This window comes from Protopterus annectens, chromosome 2.part0 (genome assembly GCF_019279795.1).
Source record: "Protopterus annectens isolate FY-2018-M chromosome 2.part0, PAN1.0, whole genome shotgun sequence".
Taxonomy (NCBI): domain Eukaryota; kingdom Metazoa; phylum Chordata; order Ceratodontiformes; family Protopteridae; genus Protopterus; species Protopterus annectens.
In genome coordinates, this window is record NC_056728.1 from 1,567,221,939 (window position 1) to 1,567,234,245 (window position 12,307).

A 12,307-nucleotide genomic window follows, 5' to 3' on the forward strand; every position below is an offset into this window, starting at 1 on the left:
TGCTTACTTTGTACTTTTCCTTTATATTTATCTGTGTATCTAAGTTTTTCTGCCTGTACTGATATTTTTAGTTTGTGATACTGTACGATAAACCCTGATCCTTTATAATACCGAGCATTGCTTTTATCACATCTTTGAGATTTTTGTTGATCTGTTCCCTATTCTATACTCTTCTAACAATGACACTTCTTGTCTTAATTGCTTTACAGTTTTCTCTGATACTTCCATGATGCATTCAATTTCTCCCCGTCCTTTCCCTTACTACCCTGTGTTCTTGTGATAGGACTATCTGTTATTAATTTGGTTGCACAGTAGTGTATCCCATTTACTTCTGTTATATCACTTGAAGCTCTATGGACAGTCCTAATCAGTGTGCTCATTTGTTTGATCAAGCTAACTTTTGGGGTTTTATTGACCTTCTGCAGTCTGTTTCTTTCACTGATCTTAATGTGTCTTATCTATCTCCATTAAATCAGGCAACTCTTAGAGCAATTTCTTCTAAACTGAGGGCACACTGTTCTCCACTTCCTGGGGCATTCTATAGAAAGTTCCAGAGCATCTTTCTGTGCCACGTTCTCTTCAGTTACACCCTGTGTCATCTGTTGCTCTTTCATATGGGAACTCACTGGCCTATCACTCCACGACATTGACTGTGTCAGAGTTGCCACAGTTTCCTGTTCTTCCTCTTGCTGTACAGCTCCAACTGAATGTTTGTGCTGGTTTCCTATGGCAACCTCCAAAGTATCTTCATAGGTCAACTGATTAGATGCTTCCTGCTCTGCTGGTTTCTCCTTAATTTGGGTATCCACTGCTCTATTCTGTTGTGTTATCAGAGTTAAAATTTCTACACTAAATCACTTTAACTCCATTCTATTTCTTTAACTTCTCCATTACTAATCATCTTTTATACTTTTCCTCGTTTTCTTATTTTCTGTAATGTAACATTTTCAATATCCAGATGGCTTTACCTATATTTCTCTTCAAATATCTTTGGTGCTGCTGTTTTTGCACTGATTAGTTTTACTTTCTCCTTTACATAAATATTTCACCATATTAAATCTCTCTTTCTTTCCCATGTCCATATTTTGTCTTCAGATGTCTCCTGCTCCTCTTGTTTCTCCTTACTTTGTGGACTAGCTGTTCCATCATGCTGTGATATAACCTGCATTAGACTTTCTACACTGAAATCTTAACTTCGCAAATACTCCATAACTTCAGCTTCTATTTTTTTAACTTCTAGTTGACTAATCTGTTCTACAACAACTCTTTGTGATCTTATTTTTTATTGTGAAATTTTCCATAGCTGGATGCCTTTGCCTGTATTTCTCTTCAAATATCTTTGGGGTTGCCTTTTTGTGTATTTTTGTGAATTTGGCTTTCTCATTTGCATAAATATTGCACTATATCAGATCTCTCTTTCTTTCCCATGTCCTTATTTCTTTTTCATACCCTTCAAATGTCTCAATTTTGTTCTTTAAATTTTCGCACTTCCTCGGTCACTTCTTTTTCCAAACAGCAAAAGGTTTCTTGGTCTATGTAGTGTTTTTCGTGGATCTGTTGTATCAATGAACACAAATTTTTATTTGAAGCTTCTGACAGTTTTTCTTATGGAAGTATATTTCCTTCCTCTAATTTCTCTCAATCTTTCCATATATATTTTGTCTAGAAATAATTCTGGGCTTCTTGCATAATAGTAACAATATGTAATTTCTTCCTTATCCTCAGTAGCCCTAGTCCACTCTATCATCTGTACGGCTCTTTTTGGCCAATCAGATTTTGTGATTTGTGTGGACTGCTACTTCCTTCTACAAGGGGGGGCGGGTCTTTCCCTTGGGCCTGGCTTAGCTACATTGTAGGAATATTTCAGAGTCTTGATGATTCTACACTGTCATTTTTTCCAGTCCTGGTACCAGTGCGCCTACTAGGATTGGGCACTTTTTTATCCTAGGACTTGTGCACCCAGTTATCTTCTTTATTTTTTTAACCTGCATCTATCCATGATATATACATTATACAAAATGCAATCTATATATATCATTGTTGTCTTGGTGAGATTTTGTAAAAAAAAAACAGGGTCTACCTCATGAAGGTACTCAACAAGACTTGAGGATGAATTCAATTACACCAATAATTCTCTCCTTTTGCTGATTTTATCATCTCTCCATTTGGACCGCAAACATTCATCATGGATCAGCAAACAGCTCAGAAGGCGGCATTCAAAAATGCAAGACTAGTGACCAAAGTTTAATCAGTGCCTGGGAGATATACTACAACGTGAGAAGGGAGCCGATGGGCAGACATCCATATATTCCCTGTGGGAGGCCCAGCAGCAAGTTAGAAAGTGAAGTGGTGTAGAAAGACATCCACGGTAGAGCACAACTAAGGAAACACAATGTGCTATCATGGCTAGTTTGGCAAAGACGAGAGTATACAACAGCAGGCAATGGATTAGTTCCAATCCTGCAGTATGACAACCTTTACAATTCAGTTTCTAGCCTTCATCGATGCATGGAATGAATAATGCAACAAGAAAATGAACTGACCTATGGGCTTGATATCAGCAAGGGATGGTACAAAATATTTTTTTATTAAACATCACAAATGTTTATTGAGGCTCAACAAATACTGATACTATGAAATGCCAGCTGCACAAAAACACTAAAAATGTGGCCCAAACTTTGTTTGAACATGTGTCCGTCCCTTTTATCATTTCTAAATTTGAACTGTATTCTGAGAACTGTAAACAGATGCGACTCAAAACTTTCTAAATGAGAGCAACAAGAAACAGCGCTTGTTCCATTTTTTTTTTTAATTATAAGGAGGAAAGGAAATGGTATACATACATAGGTTGCAAAAGTTCTATATGGAAAAACAAACAGAAGTAACACAATGAAAGCACTCCTTTACATATCATTGAAAGGTCAGAAGGAAAGAAAATATAACTATAATCAGAAAGCACAGCTAAGCTCCCGCACAGCCAGAAAACAATCTCAAACGTCTTTGTAGATTTTTTTAAAACAAAAAAAATAATAAGCAAGTGATCACAAGCTGAAATGGTCACTCCGCCGGGATTTGACAATCCAAGATCCATAGCCTTTCTGCTCCAAGTAGGATTTAAATACACACTTAGCTTCTACATATGAGATGGACATCATCTAAAAAAAGAAAAAAAAGTTTAAATTATACATAAATTTTACTTTGATACTTTTTCTCATGAAGTTTACTTTCCAATAGAAGCCCTTTTCAAAGCACTTTCATGATCTGATGCATGCGTTTTCAACACTGTGAGCAATAAAGAACACATTCCTCTCCCACTGATCTGCTTCCAGTAGGTGGTAGCCTCAGATCTCTGATCAGACTTTGGCAAATCTCAGACTTGCCGAGGCTCCTCCCCTTATCCATAACCCCCTGCAATGACAGAAATACCTCAGACTGACTTTGTCCCCATATCACTATAAAGGAAATTGCCCCCAAACCTATAAGACCAATGTCATATACTATGAAAAAACAGCTGCCGAACCTAGAACTTGAAAAGTACACGATCAAGCCAATGAAGCCAAGTTCAGTCAACAGATCTATTGTTATGCTAAGTATAGACTTTTTGTATCTGATGTTTTATCTTTTGTTTGTTCTTCAATGGATGGGACAGAGTCCCCAGATTCTAATACTCTTGGGAGGTCTCATGGAAAGATATTCCACAGAATGGCTAGACCAAAGAAGGCTCCTGACCTTGATATCAAGTCCAATTTATACTGAAAAATGAAGGTATGGACACTGGACCAAGAACCAGTGGCACAAATGTCACCAAGTGATACTTTGGAGAAGAAATCTACTGTGTAGACACAGATCTAGTTGAGTGAACCTTAGGAAGTTTGAGTAAGGATAACCACTTCTCTCTGTAGATATGAGAGATGTAATCAGATAACCAGCAAGAGGGTTGAGGAAAAGTAGACAAATAACTGATCAGTCTTTCTAATCTTTTTAGTATGATGCAAACAGAAAAAAGCTAATGATGTACACTCAGCAAATGTAGCAGGTGCTCATCGTTATTGGGAGAATTCTGGGAAGAAAACAGGAAAGCTGATTGATTAAGAATTGATTCAGAAGCCACCTTTGGAAGAAAGGAAAGAATAATTCTTAGAGTAACTCATTCTATGCAGAAAACCAGATAAGGAGGTTTGCTAGATAAGAAGTGTACCTCTGAAATCCTCCTAGGAGAGGCGATGGCTACCAAAAAAAAAAAAAAAAAAAAAAAAGTTATGTTCTTACCATAAAGTTTTGTGTTGTCTATCTTCATTTATTCTTGACTGGGTTCCGACCTCTCGGAACCGACTAGGCCATTATACATAGCTCACGCCAGAAAAAAAATCCTCGAGCTAAGGCTCTACTCGCAATGCCTCTCGCCCCATTACCTCAGATAGAGTTTGCCTAGTATAAAAGAAGTACAGAAGCCCTGTCTAAGGTATAATCCTGTAACATCCCAGGACTAAGTCTGGACCTTCCAGGAGTCTCTTGGAGGGGGCAAGACAGTGGGATGCCAAAAATGAATGAAGATCGACAACACAGATGGAACATTATGGTAAGAACATAACTTCTTTATCTGATGTTGTCAAACTTCATTCATTCTTGACTGATGGGACAGAGTCCCTAGCTACTTTAGATCTTGGGAGGTCCTAAGGAAGGATATTCCTGAGCACCATAGAGCCAAAGGATGCTCTTCCCCTGGAGACCATGTCTAACTTGTAATGAGTGATAAAGGTATGCGGAGTAGCTCAAGATGCAGCTGCACATATGTCTTCCATAGAAGCTCTGGAATGGAATACAGCTGAAGTGGAAACAGATCTTGCAGAATGAGCTCTAACAGTAGATGACAAATTGAGTTTGGTTTGGTCATATACAAAGGTGATACATTCCCCTTAGCCATTCTGACAGGGTGACCTTTGATAAGGCCTTGTCCAATCTGGGTCCTGAAAATAACAGAAATAGTTTGTCTGATTTTCCAGAAGATTTTGTTCTAGCCAAGTAAAAACGTAATTGTCTATGGACATTAACAAGTGTAAACAATACTCTCTTTTGTAAATTTTGGGAAGAAAACTGATATATCTATGGACTGGTTGATATTAGACTCCAATACCACTTTGGGAAGGAAGTTGGGATTGGTTCTGAGTGATACTCTTTTCTTTGTGAAAAATTATGTACGGATATTTTAAACAAAGCCTGTGTAATTCTGAAATTCTTCTAGCAGACACGACAGCTACTAGGAAGAGAGTCTTCCAAGATGGGAACTTTATGTTGCAAGTGGCTGCTGGCTCAAAAGGCCGTCTAATTAGACAGTGTACGACCAAAGTCAAATCCCAAGGCCCTAGAGGATCCTTGAAAGGGGGTTTTAAGTGCAGAGCACCTTTAAGAAAGATTCCGTACAGACGATAAAAAAATCAAAGAATGGTCATCAAAACCGTTGTGAAAATTTGAAATGGCAGCCAAGTGAACCCTAACTGTAGATGTAGGGGGCCCCATTTCAAAGAGGGTTGCTAAAAATTCCAGTACCTTGTCAACTGATGCTGAGAAAGGGTCTAAGTGATTTGCAGTAGCCCAAACTGAAAATCTTTTCCATTTGCTAAGATAAAGCTTTCTGGTGGATAGTTTATGAGAGGCCACAAGTATCCTTTGTAATGGAGAGGACAAATTATTCTGCCTGGCAATTACTGGAATTCAAGAAACCAAGCTGTCAGCTTGAGATTTTGAAGACTGGGATGCATCAGACCCTGAGGGTGAGACAGAAGGTCCGGAGTTGGGTTTAGAGTCCACGGGCAGTGAACCAGATGAGACCAAAGAAAGGGAAAACAGATCTGATGGGGCTAATATGGTGTAATGAGAATCGTTGGGCTTCCCTCAGAAACTGGGGGATCAGTGGAATTGGGGGAAAAGCATACAGAAGTCCTGAGGGCCAATCGAGAAGAAGTGCATCTCTCATGGACACCCGCGAGGGGGGATCAGGGCAAAGGAGCTGCTGCATTTGTGGTTTACGGGAGAAGCAAATATGTTGCAGCAAGGCTGAACCAACTGACAAAAAAATTTTCATCGCTACGTTCGGACTGAGAGACCATTCATGAGGCAGGAGGATACATCTGCTCAGTTTGTCCGCAATCACATTGGAGTTCCCTGGGATATGTGTTGCTATCAGAAAGCAGATGGAAGCGATTGCCCATTGCCAAACCGTTAGAACTTCACAACATGTAGGGTTAGACCTGGCTCCCCCCGTTTGTTGACGCACCAGACCATGGACAGGTTGTCCGATTGGATTGCAATTGTCTCTGAAGGAAGGCCAGCCTGAAATGTTTGTAATGCTAAAAGCATTGTTCTCAATTCTAGGATGTTGATGTGCAATTTGGCCTCTTGCGGGGACCAAGTGCCTTGGACAGTCTGTCCCAGAAAATACCCCCCCACCCTATCTGGGAAGCATCCATGGTCACTACGGCCTTGGGTTGAGAGGGGGAAAAGGGCCAACCCCATAGATTGTCTTCTGGTTTCATCCACCAAGATAAATCCTTCTTGCAGCAATTTATCAAGACTGGATGGGACATGGGATGCATTAGAATTGACCACTGTGCCGCCAAGACCCATTAAAGCAGCCTCATTTGATACCTCACTAGGGGAACTAACGTTATTTTTGTTGCCAGGGATCCCAGAGCTTGTAGTACCAGATGAGCAGGAACTTTATTTTGGGAAATGATTCCGTGAAGTTGCGTTCTGAGTTTCAGCAGTCTGTGTAGAGCAATGGAGACTACATTGGATACTGTATTTAACCTTGCTCTGATGAACTCAAGTTCCTGTGTGGGACTCAATTGTGATTTTTTCTTTGTTGATTGAAATGCCTAGTCAGTCAGCAGGATGTAGAGCAGTCTATGGTACAAAGCAGTAGATGTCTGGAGGTGGCGGTGACGAGCCAGTCATCTAGATATGGAAACTCGTGGAATTCTTGTAGTCTCAGATGAGCTGCTACAACTGCCGTATATTTGAACACCCTAGGCGTGTGGTGAGGCCAAAGGGTAGTGCTCGAAATTGGTAATAACTGGCTCCTAGCTGGAAGCATGGATACCTTCTGGAGCGTTTGTCCATTTTTATGTGGTAATACATGTCCTGAAGGTCTAGAGAGCACATCCCATCATCCTTCTCTAGAAAGGGAAGGACTGACTGAACCGTGACCATCCGGAATTTTTTCTATTGTACAAATTTGTTCAATAGGCTGAGATCCAAGACTGATCTCCAGTTCCCTGCCCTGTCTTCTTTGGCACTAAGAAGAATCTTGAGTAGAATCCAGATCCTGTTTGGTCTGGTGGGACTGCTTGGATTTTCTTTGAAGAAGTATTTGAATCTCTAGTGCTGCTAGATCCCTCTGACTGGGTGGAACATCGGACTTTGGACAAAAATTGAAGGGAATATGGTAATCTCTGGTAATTATTTTCTGCACCTAGGTATCCAAGGTTATCGCAAGCCAGGCTGAATGGTGCAGAGAGAACCTTCCCTGCACTGCTTCCAGAGGTAAGCAACTGGGCATCTGTTCAGGTTCGCTGATAGGGTTGTCCAGAAAAGGAATCTCTGGAGCCCTGGTTATGTGGATACCCCTCTGCCACGGGAGGGGCCTATTACGGGAGAGTTCCCCCACTCTGTCCTGGGAGGAATAGTCGCCAAGTGTGTCCTGAAAAGGCCCTTGGGTTTTCTTGAACCATATCTTTCCACTGCTCTGATTCCTGGAGTAAGGTTATTGAGGAGCAGAAAAACGAACGCCCACAGCAGAAAGTGTCTTTCCAACTTTTTCACACCTGGCTAGTGTCTCTCCGACTTTTGGGCCAAACAAGGAAGCACCATCAACAGAAGCGTTGATAAAGGAAGACTTAAAGGGTTCTGCAAAATCACACAAGCGTATCCGGGTGTGACGCCTAATAGCAATGCCTGTACCCACTTGCCCTAGAAGTCCCTTTGGCTTTATGAGCAATAAGCCGCATGGACAAATTTGAGATAGACTCCAGCGTGGCAAGCTGAAATGCTACTTTATATCAAACCCAGTCAGATAATGCTCCTGCAAGGGTATCTGAAAGCTGTTTTCAGATACCTCTGGAGTCTGGTAAAATGTTCCAAGGATGGTCAATGAAGCAAAGACACGCTTCCCAAATCTATCCATCGTCCGAGACTCTCGGTTAGGAGGATGAACAGTTGAACTCTTCTCAGTGAGTCCCTTTTTGGTGGCCGCCGCTGCCACCAACATGGCATCCACTGCTAGACCCTTAGACCAATGGGGCTGATCCTCCGGGGATGAAATACTTTTATCTGGTCTCCAAGGAGTCAGGAACTTTCCACGCTCACTGAACGATCAACTTAACTAGATCGTCAGTGGGCGCAGTCACCCAAGAAGTAGAAGGGCAAGCACAAATAGAGTGCAAGAATACAGACTCAAGAGGATGGGTTTGAGGGCTTCCAATCATCCCTCTGTTTAAATATTTCTAGGATGTCTCCAAGGATGCATCTTCTGGGGGGGTGACTGTGGGGACCCGTCCCCTTCATCGTAATCTGTGTCTTCAGTGAAAGATTCTTCCAGAGAATCCAGGTGCTTCCTCTTGCACATCCTCTTATGGGGTGGCTGCTCAGGGGGAGGTTCTGAGGAGGACTCTGAAGAGGGGGGACCTTGAACTGGGCTGTCTTGCAGCTCTTGTGCCCGCTGTCCTGATGCAGGAGATTGTGACAGCTGTGAGCCAGAGGAAACAAAAATATGGCAGTCCAGTAATGATGGAACCAGCTGGGAGTCTGCTGAGGCCAAAGCTCTCTCCATAATCTGGAAGGCTGGCCAGCCCAAAGAGGGATGGGAGCTCAGGATTGAGAAAGACAACCTCGGAACTGGGGTCACACCCCGCTCTGATGAGCTGTCACCCAGAGTAGGAGCTGAGAGAGGGCTCAAAACTGTCATGGCCCTGAGATCTGACAACGGCACCAAGGAAATAACCAGCACCGGGCCAAGGACCTCAGAGCTGACAGCCAAATCACAGTCCCAGGTGTGCAATGAATCTGAAGGAGCCTAAGTCCACAGAGTCAACTCCAGTACTGAGGGGAGATCCACTGTCGACACTGAGGTAACTGGCACTTTGAGTGAAGTGAGGGGCTCCAAACCCTGAAAAGAGGTTGAAGGAAAATAAACTGGTGGAGAATAAGCCTCAGCTCCGGGTGGGGAGAGAGAGGTTTGTGATGGTGCAAGAAGACCTCTGGCTGCCAAAAGCTGATCCACCAATCTGACCACGTCCAATTCTGATAGACTCGTGGAGGAATGGGTGGACATTCCCGAAGGGGACTTAGGCCCATTTATAAAGGGGCTTGGGTGTTGACCCAGAAAGGGGTCCACTGAAGGGGAATATCTAGTCCTGGGAATAACTGGTAAATCAACTTTCGGCATCATAGGTTAATGTATGGATGGGGATTGTGGAACCGAATGAGATGACACTGGAGGCTGAACAGAAACTACTGTCGGTGCCGAAGAGGTCATTCACACTGAAGTAGTGGTTGGAGCAGAAGTTGTTTTTGTCTGAACCGGTTCAGTGACTGCTGGCACTGAGGAGGACTTAGTTACTCTCGGTTCCGTAGGAGAGGTTGTCGTCAATTTTGTTGCCTTGACTTTAGGTTCTGAAGAAACCGTCAGAACCTGAGGGTTTTGTGACTTAAGTTCGTGTGCCGTAGGGGAGGTCGGCACAGAGTGACGTCTTTTCTTTGACTTGGCATTAAGAGATTTTTAAGTGTCCGCCTTAGAAAGAGCTTCAGAAAAAGGAAATTTTTAATAAACCTTTCAGGATAAGTTTGTTGCACCTTTCAGTTAAAGTACAGGCGCTAAAGCCCTGAATAGTGAAAGTCAAGTCCAAATGAGGGGCACCCAAACAATACGTGCACGAAAGATGCCCATCAGAGTTGGGCATCTTCCTGCCACAGTCTTGACACTGTTTAAACCCAGATGTCTACTTTTGCTTTTCTGCCACACTGAAAAAATTAGTATGTTACTTATATATATATATATACACACACACACACACACAAAAGAGAAGAAAGGACAGAAAGGAATATATATATATATATATTTTTTTTAATATACCAACAATGGCATAAGAAGATATCCAAAATGGATAAGGGGAATAGGGGGGGGAAAGAAGAAGAAAGGAAGATACCAACAATGGTATCAAAAATTTCCAACAGTCTTGGAAAGAGGGAGGAGGGCTGATACCAACAATGGTAAAATGAGTTACCTAAAGGTAAAAAGGGAGGTGGGTATAGTCAGAAACACTGTCACTCATTACAGAATGATGTCGTGAAACTTTCTAGCAAAATTTTTTTAAATAACCAGAGTTCAGAAAGAAAAATGAAAGCACTTAGCTGAGAGCATCGACTGATGTGTCCAATCTTCTATGCGGCAAACGAGATCCGAGGTAATGGAGAGAGAGAGACACTGTGGGTAGAGCCTTAGCTCTAGAGTTTTTGGCTGGCACGAGCTATGTATAATGGCCAAGTCGGTTCTGCAAGGTCGGAACCGAACCCATCAGTCAAGAATGAATGAAGATTGACATCATTAGATTAAAGCTTTTCACAACAAGAAGTTTACGTCAAATTTGGCTGCACATTCAAAAGGTGGGATAGTTAAGTCCTGTAACAGAATGGTAATGTCCCAAGGAGGGGCAGAATCAATGAGATGGAGTTGCAGGAAGTTACCCTAAGAAAAGCTTTGGATGGTCTAAGGGAGACTATGGAATAAGAAGTTATGTACCTACCATAACGTTCCATGTTAGTTGCCTTCTTGTTGCCTTCTTTCTTGCTGGTTGGGTTCGGAGCCACTTGGCCATCTTCAAAAGCTCGAGAGCTGCTTACTGGCTTGAGGCCCCCTCCTATATCCCATGATGCTTGGCGCTAGATACCCAGATCTCGTTTGTTAACCTAACTACAGGCATAATAACAATCATGATAACACAGTAACTGTAGCAGGATACAGGAAACTACTGGAGAGACTGACAGTCAGAAGTAACAGCCAGTGATAAGGAAGCCTAAGGAACTCTTCTCGGTCTACTAGGATAGGGGGATGGAGGGTGGGACGCAAGAAAGAAGGCGAGAAGAAGACAACTAACATGGAACGTTATGGTAGGTACATAACTTCTTAATGTTAAGTTGTCTATCTCGCCTTCATTCTTGCTGGTTGGGACAGCGTCCCTAGCACCTCAATCCTGGGTGGCTCATCGGAACAGACTCTTCAGAACAGTGGAACCAAAATCAGCTCTGCTTCTGGAAGCCACATCCAGCTTATAATGTGAAATGAAGGTATGTGGGTTAGCCCAGGTAGCTGCCGCACAAATAGTTTCCATTGGCAATCTAGCCTGAAAAGCCACAGAAGCAGATAAAGCTCTGGTGGAGTGAGCTTTGGGTTTAGTAGGAAGGTCTATTTCTCAACTGATAGAAGACAACCACCTAGATAAGGTGACTTTTGACACTGGTATGCCTTGTTTTCCTTCAGCGTAAGACAGGAACAACTGGTCTGATTTTCTGAATTGCTTGGTTCTATGCAAGTAAAAGCGTAATTGTCTATGGACGTCCAACTGATGTAATTTGTATTCTGCCTTGTTGGAATAATTCGGAAAGAACACGGGCAGTTCAATGGATTGATTCAAATTACAATCAGAAGTAACCTTTGGGAGAAAGGAAGGATTAGTCTGAAGAGAAACGCTATCATTGTGAAAGACTAGGTAAGGAGGACGAACACAGAGAGCCTGAAGTTCAGAAACTCTTCTGGCCGACGTAACTGCAACCAAAAGAAGGGTTTTCCAAGAAAGAAATTTCAAGGAACAAGAAGCTGCCGGTTCAAAGGGGGGCAGTATCAGAAAAGCTAAAATCAAATTCAGATCCCACGGAGGCGGGGGATCTCTTACTGGGGGCCTGAGTAGAGTGGTCCCCTTCAGAAAAGCTTTACAAAGCTTATGAGACATGATGCTTGAATCAGATAGGCCTCGTATGAAAGTTTGAAATTGCAGCTAGCTGAACTCTAATCGTGGCAGAAGAGGATCCAGTTCGAAAAAGTTCTGCTAGAAAATCTAAAATATGGTGCACAGGGGCTGAAAAGGGATCTATATTCCTGCTCTCTGCCCATAAGGAAAAACGTTTCCACTTACTAGCACAAGTCTTTTTAGTGGTCAACTTATGCAAGGATAGGATGATTTCACACACCAAATGGGAGATGTTGGGAAGCCTGGCTAAGGTCGGAAGTGGAGAAACCAAGCAGTGAGCTGGAGAG

The 12,307-nt window shown here is 42.4% G+C and overlaps 1 protein-coding gene across 6 annotated transcripts in view; it reads right to left on the reverse strand.

Annotated features, from left to right (window-relative positions):
- Positions 1 to 2,790: 2,790 nt before the first annotated feature.
- The window catches only part of ADAD1 (adenosine deaminase domain containing 1), a 2,301,686-nt gene continuing 2,292,169 nt past the window's right edge, over positions 2,791 to 12,307 (reverse strand). For all 6 annotated transcript variants that reach the window (XM_044061675.1, XM_044061674.1, XM_044061678.1 and 3 more), the window contains one exon: positions 2,791 to 3,155. In XM_044061675.1, the coding sequence (XP_043917610.1) occupies positions 3,042 to 3,155 (114 nt within the window). In that variant the 3' untranslated portion in view covers positions 2,791 to 3,041. The remainder of the gene's footprint in view (positions 3,156 to 12,307) is intronic.